The sequence below is a fragment of the Xylocopa sonorina genome, chromosome 9, assembly GCF_050948175.1.
Source record: "Xylocopa sonorina isolate GNS202 chromosome 9, iyXylSono1_principal, whole genome shotgun sequence".
NCBI classification, from domain to species: Eukaryota; Metazoa; Arthropoda; class Insecta; order Hymenoptera; family Apidae; genus Xylocopa; species Xylocopa sonorina.
In genome coordinates this window covers 4,236,603-4,252,042 of record NC_135201.1, presented here as the reverse complement: position 1 = coordinate 4,252,042, position 15,440 = coordinate 4,236,603, and the positions used below count along the sequence as shown (strand labels likewise).

General features: G+C 41.9%; 1 protein-coding gene across 3 annotated transcripts; it reads left to right on the top strand.

The window, feature by feature from the left end:
• Positions 1-1,378: 1,378 nt before the first annotated feature.
• Mlt (tubulin folding cofactor E like protein mlt) lies at positions 1,379-14,520 on the top strand. 3 transcript variants are annotated; one of them, XM_076901991.1, is made up of 6 exons: positions 1,379-1,695; positions 9,363-10,379; positions 10,788-10,957; positions 11,583-11,691; positions 11,995-12,099; positions 12,364-14,520. In XM_076901991.1, the coding sequence occupies exons 2-6, from the start codon at positions 9,375-9,377 to the stop codon at positions 12,514-12,516; spliced, it is 1,542 nt and encodes a 513-aa protein (XP_076758106.1). In that variant the 5' UTR covers positions 1,379-1,695; positions 9,363-9,374; the 3' UTR covers positions 12,517-14,520. The 3 variants fall into 3 exon arrangements, with proteins under 3 accessions (XP_076758106.1, XP_076758108.1, XP_076758107.1); XM_076901993.1 differs by lacking the exon at positions 1,379-1,695 and adding an exon at positions 2,064-2,082; XM_076901992.1 differs by lacking the exon at positions 1,379-1,695 and adding an exon at positions 6,370-6,550.
• The last annotated feature ends 920 nt before the right edge of the window (positions 14,521-15,440 follow it).

The window sequence follows — 15,440 nt, the reverse complement described above, 5'->3', positions numbered from 1 at the left end:
AATTTTTGATCTCTGAAAGCACACGAAGTGCGTAGAATAGAGAAGAAGAGGAAATATGTAGGAAAAACGTTTCGTTTCGATTACTGTAAATAAGTTAACTATTTTTGGCTGCATTGAGCCTTCAGTATGATGAGAAAGGATGATGACCAAGGGTCGAAACATTCCCTGGAAAACTGAGAGAGAGAGAGAGAGAGAGAGAGAATGAAAGAGAGAGAGAGAGAGAGAGAGAGTACCTATGATCTCCGATCTGTAATTTATAAATATATACAAATATAAATATATATATATACAGGAACATATGTATGTAATGTCGTAATGTGTAATTATACGTGTATGTATGATCTGTAATTGTGATGTAATAATAATCAATTGCGATGTATACAAAGTGACGAAAGAGGAAGAGAAGATGATCAAAGGGAATGAATTACTACTCGATACATTATGTATTATAATTTCCGCAAACGATGGAGGAGAAAATGACAACTTTCGAGGAAGTAGAAGCAAGTGTAACACTGTTAGCTAATGGTATTATTGATAAATTCTATGTATCAATAAATAATATAACATTGTTTAAGGGATGAAATTGGGTTAACGGTAAATCAATTATTCGATAGAGTTCGCGTCATTGATTTTGGATTTGCTAATAGATTATTAAAATGAATGCTTTCATTTTAGAATAGTTGGTGAATTTAACGACAAGAACGTGCATTTGTGTCCATCCCTCGTTAACGTTTAAGTCCATTTGATAATTATCTGCAACACGTTCGAAAATGAGGATGACTATAACACTCCCTGGTTGTCGAACGCTTTGGTAAGTCTTATAACGGCAAAGCAGGTTACAATAGTGCGACATCATTCGCCGTTATTGCGTTTCTCTGTCTAATAACGTCTCCATGGAATTCTTCGTGTGGTATTGCAAAATCTTTACGCATTCATTGGTGAATTACAGATTCACGATTTCGCAAACGATGAATCTGTAAAGTTTTCTTTCTCATCGCGTTAACCGGTTTGTCTTCGACTGACACTGAAATTTCTATTGCGTTGTGCCTGCATTGTTTAACCGGGAATGCGCTTAATATTTGCAATTCTAAACGAGAGGCATAGAAAAACGCAATATCGTACGAGCACGATGCGAGAGGTATAACCAGTTGTAATTAAATACCATGCAACATCATATTCGTGTATTCGTTCAAACAATTATTATACGATGCGCGTGACAACTAAATATTTCTTATTTGTTGCTTTATTTGATTTAGCAATGTGCGATATCGCAGTACGGTACCATCCTGTGCGATTCGCGGATTGGTCGAGCGTCTAAAGCCACGTGATCGTTACCAGGAAAGACGCACGCGCGTCGAAGTGAACGTTGTGCGGGAATAGTGGACCGAGCTCCCGCCACCTCTGCCGTTGTAGCTAGTAGCGCGGCTCAGCTGTTTCTGTTTACTAAACAAAGGAGCCAGAAATCAGTTCAACAGCGGACGGCGGACGGTGCACGTTCGTGTGTCCGTCAACCACACCACATCTTGTCCTAACCCTTTTTTGATCGTCCAACCAAACCGATCTCGCTTCATAAACGCGGACAAAAATCGCGAGTGCATTTGAATCAGGATATTTCTCGAAGCTTTGCCGATCGCCGGCTGCAGGAATACCCGAAACATATCGGAGGAGCGGAGCGAGAAAGGAAACGAGGAAACAGTGAGTATACGTAGCATCTTTAAAACGTAACACAACATCATCTCCGTCATCCAAAGGCACAGGCGATCCTTGACCCGATTCCTTCGCGATATTCTCGTCCTACGTCTTTATTCTATTTCCGTGCAATCTTTTCGAACTTGTACGTGTACTTAATCGATCCTCTTTGCTTGTGATACGGAACGAATGTTTCATTTTTTTCTTCGCACATCTTGAAACGTTGCACCTTACAATAGAAGTGAGAATCTGAATTTGTGAACCTGTCGTGTATGAGAAAAAGGTGGTTGTTCGACGTGTCGAAGCTATGATTCAGACGTGAAGGCACGTAAAAGCACGGTGGTTGTACGTCTTAAGCTGATTTGTTTCCTTCGACGATTTTGGGATGGTCATGTAAGTACTCGAGTCGTTTGGTAATAATATAGCGGACGGCATTTTACTACGCATTCTCCTTACATAATCGTTATCAGCTGTGCATGTACGACAATCTACGCTATTAAGCGGTGCGGTTTAGTTTTTGCTGTTGTATATTCATTACCGTTACTGATTACTTCCAGTTGCTCAACGGTTTCAATCGTTTTCCCTAGACTAACACTTGCATCGTTGCATTTGTCGACGAGAGCCTGTTCATGATACGTGAAGGTATTGCCTGATTTATCGACGGTAAACAGGACGGTTCATTGGTCGTAGATTATAGGTGTCGTCTCGGTAGATTTGCTTCGCATAATCATCTTTCGCTAGGAGAAATATGTCAGACGAGCGAATTATTTGTGCAAACGATATGTAAGGGGTCGATGGTGGCGATTGCATCAAACGAAACAGTAGTTTGAAACGTTTACAGACGTGTTTTGATTAATTTTTTAAGTACGTTTCAGGAGGGGTTATAGTCAGGCGATAATAGAGCGTGAAAGAAGCTCGAACAAAGGAGCATGAATCGTGAGAATTGCGTCGTATCTCTATCTACTAACCTCAAGGCCAATGCAATTGAAAGGAACAGCACTTTAGCAGATTTGTACGGGCATAAGGAAGCGCGAAATTTATACAACGTGAAATGCCGTCTCGAATAGATATTTTTCGCCTCTAATTTTCACAATTTCTCCTTCCTCTCGTATGGATAAAGTTAATATTTCATGATGCGATTGCTTTACATTACAGGTCCAGTTTAAAAATGTTTACGATACCACATCCTCTTTTTTCACGTTCGTTTATTTCTCCTGTCGCGCAAAAATTCAAGGTTTCATCTCTGGAATCAATGTTTTTTCAAGGAATTGTGATTACAGAAGGCGTAGATTATATAAAACTCTAAACGGAGGTCGTACGAGTTCTGGAATAACTTTTCTGCAACGTTGACCATCGTAGTATACATCTGGATACGTTTCGACGCCCAAAATGTTTACAATCAGATAAATGATTAGAAGAGAACAATCTGGTGGGCGTACGCTTTTGTCTATCCGACTTGCAAACTCATTTGATTTAATCTCGAATACCATGAGATAGTTGATTCCAAACCGCAGGATGGAAAGTAATTAGCGCGCTGATTCATGTTAACGCAAACATTACGAATGGTTTTGTTCCATCGTCTATTCTTATCGATTAACGGTGTAAAACAGCCGGGAACTTCATGCAATATTTATTTTTGCTCAAAGAAATGTGATTTCTCCGTATGAAAAGTTAGTTGTTCTTCTACTGTGATTCATTCACAAAATTTTCATTTTGTGCTAAAAAGCAACACGAAAAATCGGAAACTGTAAAAATCGAAGTTTCAGGGAAAGTGAGATTCCACGTATCCGGGAGATCAGTTGATCGATTTGGATTTGACTGTAGAGATGAGAGAGAGAGAGAGAGAAAGAGAGAGAACCTGTTGGTGTGCTCGTGTTAAATCGTTGATCCGTGACGTGCAAATGGTCACTTCGGAAAGGAGAGGCCCTGATACGTATGTATTTAGATCCATGTAGATCCATAAATTCCCAGACACTGATTTCGTAAACAAAATATCACTACAATTTTCTGACATGATTTTATTATTTTATATTTTCTTATATTCAGCTATTTTATTGGTATAATTTGAATGAAATAGGAAAATCTAACCAATGTATCAAAAATCAGGAAGCAGTTATAGGAACAATAAAAATAATGTAGAAAAACAATTACTGTAGAGCGATTAAAAATTAATTGACAATTAGTTCAAGTCATGACATCGATACACGACACATACATTCATAAAAAAAGAACGTGAGATATTTTGGTAAGATGTTTAACACATAATTTGATTTATATATTCGCTATTGGGATGGCAAGAAAGTATTTCCGGTTTTGTAGTGTGAAATAAAACAGATTTCTTATGCACATTGGATAAACTAACAGCTACAAACAAAATTACGTACAACTAGCTTGTAGTCAAGCCCAAATGTGATTAGTATCAGATATCATAAGGAAACAATCATAACACTAATAAGTATTCTTTAAAAGAATACGATCACAACGCTATCTATGCGGGAACACTGAAAATACTTTCTTGCCAACCGGATACATTATAAACGACTAATAAGAGCTACTTTTGTTGCGTAACGTAGGTCCCTTAACAATATAAAACCGTCCGGACCCAAATATTATTAATTACCCGGATATTTATGGACAGACGGGATGCGTCAGTGAGATGCAGCGAATCAAAGTTCTTTATTGAATAATTCAATAAAATCCGAACGTATCTCCATCATATTGAACCGTTTGAACAGTGATTAATTGACGATAAAAGCACAGGCGTGTCATTACGCATTGCGATTGATCGATTTATATCAGAATAGAGGAAAAGGTGGGGATACGTTGACGCGTATTCTCCTGGTAGTTATATCATGTGTGCGCATGGGTGAGATAGATCTGCCACTCGTGTATTGTGAATAAGCCTGTGTGGAGGTGTATCGGCGTAAGTGCGTAGCTGATATATCTATACACGTGTATAATGCTCGGGTCGTGAGCAGGAACGAACGGCAACCTTGGGCAACCGAGTAATATTCCGAGAGGCGGGAGAGCATTTGCGCAGCATACACCAGCGACCAGCGAACTTTCGTCAATATTTCCTTCTCCACCAGCTTCTCGTTGCTCAGGCAAAGAATAGATCACCATCATCGATTTCCTCGATAGCCCCTCGAGTCGAACGGAATACGATCTATTCTGTCTTTTTCCACTACGATAAGGAGATCGCGTGTTTCACCTTAAAGATCCCTGTGTACATGCTTTTTATTTCTTGTCGCCGATTAGAAAGTATCGTTTTATCAGTTTTTCTTATTTCTTAGTACACTTACATTACGGGAAAATTGTAGCAGAACAGTTTCTTCGACTATAGTAGAGAAAATCTTTGTGCCACATAAGGGGAATGGAACAATTACTTCAATTTATTTTATACATATTCATATTCATATATGTCAGAAAATTATATTAATATATTTAATGCGTTTCGCGAGATCGATAAGGAAATAAGTTGATTTGTATATTGTAAATACAAAAGTTTAGATTCGTAGAGATTCGCGATGTTCATCGCTGATTAAGTGATACTCATTGAAAAGCGATACTGTTCTACTAAGGACAGGATGTAGTGTCGTTTTAGGACGCACATGCTAAACAGACTGGCTTTCCGACTGACCCAGTAGTCGACAGAGCTTCTGCTTGACATTTCGTAACAGTCACTGAGAGAGTATATTTAGCTGTGCGTAGAAACACGACGTTTGAATCCGTCTATATAGGTAATTCCGTTGAACCACCCTCAGAACTGGGTGCGTCGCGTCAGCTGTTCGAGCCACTTGCTCAATTTTAACCTGTTAACTACGCGGTTATTTTCAGCCTTCCTTCCTTAGTAACTCTATTAACACTTTGAGCCCTAGTAATTTGAATACAGCTGAGTACGGTGCTCCAAAGGATTTTTACATACTTTCAAAACAATCGTAACTCCTTTGTTTCTTGTAATGAACTTGCAAGATTTTTTTATGTCATGAATGAGACGTGAAAGATTAATTACCGTAACTTTAAATCTAAAGAACGTCGCATGACGCTCGCAGGACACTGTACAAAATTATGCAAGTCATTATATGACGTCCTTAGGTTTCAAAGTGTTAAATTTGAGATTTTTCACCTCTTAATTTTGCAATTTGCTTCTTTCAGTTTAAAATCTGCGTGTGTGAGAAAAATCTTCAGTTTTTTTGCGCATCACCAAAGGAATGAGATACACGCACAGTGTCAGGATAGAGCGTACGAAATATTTAAACAAGCGGTTTCTGCACGGCTTAACGATTTTCAGGTAAATTGGTTTCCAGCCGATCGACGGTTACAATCCCCGCGGTTAGCTGTGCGGGCAAATAGTTCGCACGTAAAATCAAATCGGTCGAGGAGAAAGTAGCGTGTTCGCGATTAGCATTGTTACTCAGTTCCGATGTTAAGCTAGTTAACAAACATCGCTGTTAAATGATGCAACCGAAAGTATTGTATAATTTCGTTAGGGTCACTTTGTCTATTGGCTGTCGATCGAACAGTCGCGGTTTCGCGTTTCACTTTTCGCCTTGCTTTAAAGCAGTTACACCTTTTTTCCCTGATCATTCCATGTAAAATTTTCAGATTTATCCTGGGCAACTGAATCGTTCCTGGTTTATGTTCCCCTCCCAATTCGGAAAGAAGTTACCTTGGAGAGTCTTCCAATATCCTCAAGCCGTCTAGAGACTAATTTTCATCGAGCTGTTGTTACGATTTGAATTCACCACCCAACGATGGAAATTCGAAATCTCTCCAGCCACGCAATTCCTTTTTGAAATCACTCGAGCGCCTCAAGACTTTTTCGTAATCACGTCGTTGAAAATTGTTCAAATGTGAAAGGGTAATTTTTTAATTCAGTTTTAAGTTTAATTAAAATTTCAAACGTTCCGTCATCAGTCGATTCTAGACCGACCAGCAGCCAATTAACGGGGTAATATACTATCGCGAAAATAAGTATTTGAAGAGAGGCCTATATTTGCCCTCTGCTTCGATTGGTTCTTGAAACGTAAGCCACTAAAATATCCGTCTACCGTGAATCGAAAGGTATCGTTCATATTCAGCACTCAAACAATCATTAATTAGATTCGTGTTGAAAATAACTTGAGAAGTTTACATTGTTTAACGCGATATTAAAAAATCCAGCAATATGTGATTATTTTCACTAAACAATATTTAGATAGCGTCTCTAAACGATAACTGTATACTCTTTTAAAAAATGTTCAAAGATTGCTATTTTAGATCGGCAATTATTTAATTAATTTTAATTGAACACGAGCGATAAGGTGGAAATACTTTCAGCCATTTTATTTCTCGTTAATTATACCAATAGAATAACTCTCACTGGAGAGTTGCTTGCACTGCTAAAACAAAAAAAAAAAACGTGAAGTAGATCTATACACCAAATGTTCCAACGGCAAGTTGTACATTCCGCATGCATATTTATCAAAAGAAAAGTGAAATTAATAATACCAACGTCGTTCCAGGTTTGTCGTACCGTTTAGCTGGCATTGTATCTGGCATTACGTTCGCAAATCCATCAATGAAACAGCTTACCATATGGATCGAATAAGATAGAACGCTCGATTGAACACTCGCCGTCCAAGATTAAAACCGATTGGAATCGTTTTTGAAGCTATTCCCGCGCCCATCGCCTAAGCAGCGTGGTTCACGATACCAGTAACAGGGCGCACAGCGCCAGTGCTCCTAGCGGGCTTCTCGTTGGCAGACCCGCGTCGGAGAAAGTTAATTTCGCATGGCCGTTGAACCGATACCGCGATTACGTAGGGGGACCCGAGGAATATAATGCAACAGCGACTATTATGTCGGTTCACTGCCGTGTACAGAGCTGATCGCGCAGACCTTTGTCTCTCCGTAACGGTCGGCGATTTTCCACGAAGATGAAACTGCGTTGCGTGCCGTTACCCTCCCCTCGTGAACGCGGATGGAGACCGGACGAGAGTTTTATTTTTTTTTTCCTTTTTTTTTCCTCTCCTGTTCCAACGCATCGGTCGGGATGTAACGATGTAAAATCGCCGTTAGAAAGCGCGAGGCGCGGCGCATTGGACGCACACGCGCGCGCACGTTACACACGGTGGCCGTTGCAGCGCGGCTGAAAAGTTACGTGTAAATGGAAACGACCACGGGTTGGCTTGTCTCCAAGCCCGGGGCTTCCACGGACGCGCGTTTTTCTTTTCGACCGCTGGCACGTCGGATCTCCGCCAAATCGACGCAACGTTTTCCCTCCCCCGTTGGCCTACCCGCGATATTCCGTAATTGCCCTCGTCGCGGTTCGTTGCACTTGTACGCTTTTAATTTTCTCTCTCCGCGGATTTTACCAGTGGAAACTGCCGCATTCCATTCCGCACGCCTACCACCATCACACGTCGGATCTTTTTTTTGCCTATCATCGCCCGTATCATTCCCCATCGACGCCGATCCGTTAGCCGATTCGACGTCAGAATGCTAAACCCGACGTCTATCTCCCGCCGATCTTACTCTTGGAACTTTATACCAGGCTGCTGTTCGAAACGACCGTCGGTGTTCTACGTTCAGAGAAAGTCGAGCGTTCGAATCGGCCGCTGCGAAACGATCTCGTCGAAACGACCAGCGCAAATCGCACATTAGACTCTACGTAACCAGCCCACGTAAAACGACGTCTTAATGGTATTCCGCGTTGCTGCTGCCGCTGCAGGTCCCTCGATTCACGTCTGCACAGTTCGTAGCGGGTATAGGAATGGATCGAGGGGATCGATCGGTGGAAACGAAGGCGAGAAGTGGCTGGGAACGATCTTTGTTTCCGAGAGGTGGGAATCGACCGAATATCAGCAGTGCAACGGCGCGGATTGGATAGACGCGTGGGCGAAACTCGTTCGACCGCGGAATCGTTTTCCAACGATGACAAGGGAACCGGTACCGGTTTTCCGTTGCGCAAAAAGACAATACTCGCGACCTTAGCGGATATGGTCAGACCAGATACTCCGCGTGTACGACGTCGACCTCGAGTATCCGTTCGATCCGCGGGTTTTTTCCTTTCTTCAGCTTTCTTCCTTTTTTCGCGTACCTTCTACGGACAACAAAAGCCTGTACTTCGCTTGAATCGACCTCTCTTTGTCTCTTTTTTGTGGTACGTTCGCTAGTCGTACCTCTTTCAAAACGATTGGGTGAATGGCGTTACGGTAGAATAGAAAGATAGGGTAACAATCGTGTACTTGAGCATTTTTAGGGATTAACGAACGAGGCTAAATATCTAATATATATTTGTCAGGGTTTCATCTTCTGGAGAATACATTTCCATAGGTTTTCTCTTAATTAAAATAATTGATCAACGGGTGTGTCGATAAATATTCACAAGTATCAAAACCATAACAGTGTAGGTGGATGTTTTACAGAACAAAACAAATGGCTCATTTGACTTTTTAATGAGCCTTTTAATAAGAAATACGTAGAAATATTAAGAGTTCATTTAAAAACATAGATATGTATCAAAACTGGGGAACATGTAATATTGTATATTGTCTGTCCTCTTTCAGTACTTATATTTTAACGATAATGCATGCAACTGAAAGTGTACATACGTCTGGATTGTAAATAATCGATACGTGCCGTATTATGGAACACAAAGAAATTGAAAAGATCATGACGGTCGGTTTCAGAATGCAGTAAGCATGCCGTCGTTGCTCGAAGCGCTGGAGCTGAAGTACGGCAGTTCAACGACCGACTGCTCCCTCACAGACGAGGAGACGGAGTCGAGTTCGCCGAAGGCCGCCCTCTCGGTCAGCATTTTCATCCCGAAGAAGTCACCCCGTCACACGGTGCCGGCGCTACTGGTCCTGCAGGATTGCGACATCGAGTCGGCCGGGAACGACGCCGAGAAGCTGCGCAGCAAATGCAAGAACGTCGAGGAGCTCGACCTGGCGCAAAACAAACTGTCCCAATGGGCGGAGGTGTTTGGTATTCTGCAGCACATGCCTAAGATCAAGTTCGTCAACCTCAGCTTCAACTGTCTGGCGGAGGTGCTCGAGGTGAAGCACGGCAGCTACGATCATCTGAAGAATTTGGTGTTGAACGGGACCAGGGTCACCTGGTCGACGGTCCAGGGTCTTATCCGACTGCTACGTAACTTGGAGGAACTTCATTTGTCTTTGAACGAGTACAAGACGGTCGACTTGGATTACTCCAAGTCGGAGAACAGAAATGTCTCTGTGAGGAAGCTCCACTTCACGGGGAATCCCGTGGAGGTGTGGAACGAGATATCCAAATTGGGTTACATTTTCCCGAATCTGGAGAGCCTCGTGCTCGCCGAGTGTCCGATACGGTCGTTGGCGCTCGCTGATAACAGAAACTCGAACATGGAGACGTTTCCCAAGACAGAGGAGTCGGAAGACTCGAGCCAGGACAATGAGAATATGAACAATCAAGATGTCGAGGAGACTACATCGGTAGACGAGAAGGGGAACAGGATATTCAGCGAGGGAAAGGTGAATTACGATCGGTCCGAGTCCGAGTCTGAGTCCAGCGGAACGACCATTAGGTCCTCCCACGATCCTTTCAGAAAGCTCAGGTTCTTAAACGTGAACGGCACGCTGTTGTCTACATGGGATGACGTGGAGAGACTGGCCAGGTTCCCAGCGCTGAAGTCACTGAGAATTCAAGGCTGCCCCCTTTTCGAGGTAAAAGTCCTGTCCTGTTGCGCGTGTCTTCTCTAGACTATTTCTTGTTCGAGATCGGCGTATCGACCGATCAGGGGAAGTAGAAAAAGAACCGAACCGTCAACACGTAAAACCGTTATGATAGTTCGATCCGGTATAGACCAGCTCTCGACTTAGCTGCACCTATCCTAACAGAATTTAAGTAAACTGAAGTAAATATGAGATGTGTTTTTTGTACTAACGACGTTTTCCAATCGACATCCAAGGCCATTAGCATGTGTTAATCGTTTGTTTAAACTAAATGCACGAGATGACTTTTCGATTGCGATAGTTGTTGAAGAAACAAGAATGAAGTACACGGTAATTTTGTAGTTGAGGGGGCGTCGCAAAGAGGGTCACGGATTAACAAATTACCGAATAATGTCGTAGAGTCCTCGAGAGTACACGGAACATGAAAGACGGCAGTTGTTGATCGCCAGACTTCCAAACGTCGAGACACTGAACGGCGGCGGCGTGATATCCTCTCAGGAGCGCGAGGACGCCGAGAGAGCCTTCATTCGGTATTACATGGATAAACCGGAAGCGGACAGGCCCGAAAGGTAAATTGCTTCACGCCGTTTTGCAGTTCCCGCTTCTCCAATTCTATTCTCCTTTCTCGAGTTCCAGATGATTCCCTTTCCAGCCTCTCTGCATTCCACGCTGCATAATCTTTGTCCGCCAACAGCGTGGCGGTGTTATTTCCATCGGTGGTATTGCGAACAACGATGTTAAGCTCGATGCGAGCATTTTCTGCGTTTGAAACTCGTAGAATAAAGGGTTCCTTCAGCCAGTAGCAGCCAATAATACTATTTGAAATAAAAATGATGATAGCGTAATTATTCCGGAACCGAGAACTTGTCAGGGGTTTATAAGCTATCCCAACATCTGTCGGTTATAGGCGAAGATCTTGGTACGACAAGAGCCGACCACTCTGTGTCAACTAAGGAGTAATTGTCTACAATGTGTAGACAATAATCCTGCGTAATCGTTGTCTCGTTTTCGTTCAAGCGTTAACGATATTCCCGCGACCGGTTCCTGTTTTCTATCTCGGATCGCGCTTCAACCCTCGAGCTTCTATTCTAGTTTGAACTAGAACCCATAAAGTTATTCCGGTTTCACGGTCATAGTTGTCGCCGGTGGAACGAACGAATCTTCGTTTGACCTGATTCCGTCTTCCACTTTCAGGTACTCCGAGCTGGTGGCTATTCACGGAAAGCTGGATCCTTTGGTACACGTTGACCTGACGCCAGAGAAGAGGGTCAAGGTCACATTCACCTACGGCGACCTGGTCGAGGTAAATTTAAGCATCCCTTGACAACCGATAATTGACCGATAATTAGGATAATTAGATTCCAAGATTTATTGGCTTTTCACAGTCCTTTAATGCACACAGCGCTGGATATATTCATTGCGTGGCTCTTCAATTTACATAATACGCGTAATTTTCTCGATGATAGAATTAATAAAATGATTCCCCTTTGGTATTTTTGTTCCCCGCGCGATTGTAAAAGGTTTTTAAAGGCGTTGTCGAATTTAGCAAAGAAAGGCGCGGCTTCTTAGTCACTCGAATTGCTGTAAATATCGATGGTGCTTGTAGGTGCGATCCATAGACGTGTACAGAACAGTTTTCGAGTTGAAAACCAAGCTGGAGACGATGGTGAAAATCCCGGCGAATCGGATGAGACTCTTTTACGTGGATCAGGTCAGCTACCCTGTCAACTATTTTCTTAGCAGAATTTCCCTTTGTGATTTACAGAATGTTTGGTTCCTCGAGAGACCTCATAAAAAGCATGAAATCACGATCTAAGAGTCTCCTTTACTCCCGTTTCTCGTGGCATTTCCGGTCCCGAGTATCCATGAATTAAATTTCCATGAAACTTTGAACGATATGACGATCAGAGGTAAATTAGTTCCAAATGCTGTGCGAGATGTCATTGATTTTATCTTGGCGTTCCATTACGTTTAGGTGATGAAGGCGCAGTACGGACCAGAGGAGATGCTGTATCCGAACAAACAGCTGTACAGATACAACATCCGGAACGGTGACGAGATTATAATCGACAGCAAGTTGAATCGCTTCGTGTCGACGTCTTCGACCACGTCTTCCATTCGTTCTTGAAGAAGGTTCTCCAGTGAATCGTCGGACGACACGAAACATATCTGACACCTGTTGGGATCTGATTTCCATTGACGGATCTACGGATCGAAGATCGCCCAGGCTTCAATCGTAGATCGATCACAGAGAGACTCGGGATTTCTTTTTACATATATACGTATATATATACATATACGCCGAGTAACGTTGTAGCACTTATATTTATCGATTCTTCAGGGCTGAGAAACATAACAATATACTAGGAACCGATAGAAAAGGTGCAGTTGCACGTGACGAGGATGAGTTGAATTTTTACAATAGACGGACACGCTAGACACACGTTTCCAAAAAGAGAAATTTGTCACGTAGACGCTCGTATGTAGTTCTATGTGTAGTGTTTTTACGAGAAATTTCAGTGGTTACGTTTGCGAACAATTTTACGACTCTTCTTCAAAGCTTCGCGTTAGTCGTTAACGTAGATCAGCAGTCGAACCTATTAAACAAGAAAAAGAAGATGTAAAGTACTTAGTTAAGTAGTATCCGATTAATCGATTGTTTTTTCAAGTAGGGAACGTTGTCTGTTGCTTTGGAACTTAAAAAAGTTCCCATGTTGAACATATTGTACAGAAAAAAACGTATGTACATTGGAAAGAAGAAGAGAAAAGCGTAGAGTTAAAGTACATATATCGCAAGTTCGCTGGTATCGATTATAATGTAAATGCATTGATCGAGAGCGGTACTTTTAACTGCACAGTCGATTTTACCGTGTTTTAGACGCAAAATTTAGAAAGATATTACCGTTGATTTGTTAGCATTTTGTAATGACGAGAGAATTTGATGGAGAACCGTATCTTATTGAATTAGAACGCCAAGACAACAGTAGAAACTGGAGATTATATTTGTAGATCGCAGCTAGGCATGAAGAAGGCCGTAGAACTAAAAAAAAGATCATGGGCAATAATAAAAGCATACACAATTTTTATTTTGGCCGACGACAAAGTTCTTATTTCGTGCTAGAGCAGCATAGTATCTATTTGAAAGGCAATACGTGTTTTTTTATTTATGTCGTAGAAAAGCAGGCAGGTACGACTGTTTTATATTTTTACGTTCGTTCTCCAGCATAAAGCGTTGAAAATCGATACTATTTTATAGACGACAGATGAAATAATCTATGCTATAATTTCATGCATTTTCTTCGTGTACTTAAGCTAAGCTTAACAGTTATCGATACGGGATAACGGTGAATCAAGCAACACTAACACGATATGTCTAACATTTAACATTTTTAGTCGATAATTTTGCGATCGTCTTTCAGTGTACCCCTTGTTACGTGGATTTTATAAAATGTACAGAAGAGAAAGGAGATGCTAGGGAATCGTGCGCTATGAGGCACTAGGAAGAAAGCGACAATGCTGGGAGTTTCGGTTTATTTTGTGTACAAACGGCGAGAACTTTGGAGAGTCACTTAGTGCCTGCCTTTTAACTAGTATAATTCGAATACATACTTCTAACACTGCCCTTGTAAATACTACGAACGCATAAACTGCGAAACAGCTTCGTCAACTCTTCATGATAATGTGTTTTTATCAGTATGTGTTCTGCAATGTACGAGCCTTGACATTGGAATATTTCACGTTCTCGAAAAGAAGTAAAGAAAAGGACAGTTTAAATACTCCAGTGCAAAGGACGTTTGAGAAGCGTTTCAGAAAAAAAAGAGGGAAAAGGTGCACGAAGAATCGTTCGACGCGCCTTTAAAGCATCAAGTCCGATATCACGAAATTTATTGCTGTTGAACCTCGGGGTCATCACAATGGGTTCGTAGATTACACATGTCCTGTAGAGTCATTCGATGAACGTATCCGGCAAAAAGTAGCAAAAATTGAATGACCCTGAAGCTCAGCATGCCCTATAATACGTGTCTAGTCTCGGAAAAGGGAAACTGCATCGTTCTCATTTTATATAATACGATCCTTTTTTTGTGCTGGCGCAAATGTGTACGTACTAATGAAATAAAATCTTTATATAAGACGACCCGCGTTTCCCTGCTACGAAGTCGAATATCGATCATGGATCGTCTGAACGTTAAAAGGTAAACGCGCACGTTCGTACGACTGTTGTTGAAGATTAAAAATGACGACGTACGCTGGCCAATAAATTTGCTCGGTTCGTTTCATACCACGAGTGCCAGGGGTTAAACGAATAGGTCAAAGGTTGCTCTAATGATCGGATGTTTAATCGGTGAAGTGAATAATGCTTCTGCAGAGGAAATACCGTGATGAAGGTAGAATGTAAGTAACGGCAAGAGTTTTGCTGTTGTTTCGCCAATGAAATGTTGCGTGTGTACTGTGTATTATTTGATGTCTCGTTATTTGAATAGGGTTCGTCCGTTTTGGATGGTTAACGAGACCCTGCAAGGTCCGTGAGAGCGCATCGATCGCACATAGAGCTTGGCGCCGCGACGACCCTAAGGGCGACGCCGTGCTGATTGGATGACGCGCAGATAACATCGAGAAATTGCGGTGAAACAAATCCTGAGCAAAAAAATCTCTACAAACGATTACCGTGGTTGGGAAATAGAAATGTTAAGCATTTGTAAAAAAAGAAAAGGAACAAAGTACATTCTTTTCTAACTGTAAAGTATCGATTGTCGATTGCCGTGGTTAAAATTTTCCAGGGGTTACTGTGCGAGCCGTGTCAGCCCTGTTTGCAGGGGCGCGTAGTTTCATCCAATAACGGTGACGCAGAGCTGGACACGTAAACCCGAGCACCCTTCGTTGAAGCTTCATTGGGATCCACCGAAGGATTTGATGCAACAATTATATATCATTAGAAAACATAGAAACGAACGTAGAAACATAGCTCACATGCTCTCTCCCTTTGGCGAGGATAGACGTTTATGCAGCTTTCAATTTGTAACAATGAAGAAGACATATCAGTTAGGTACATAT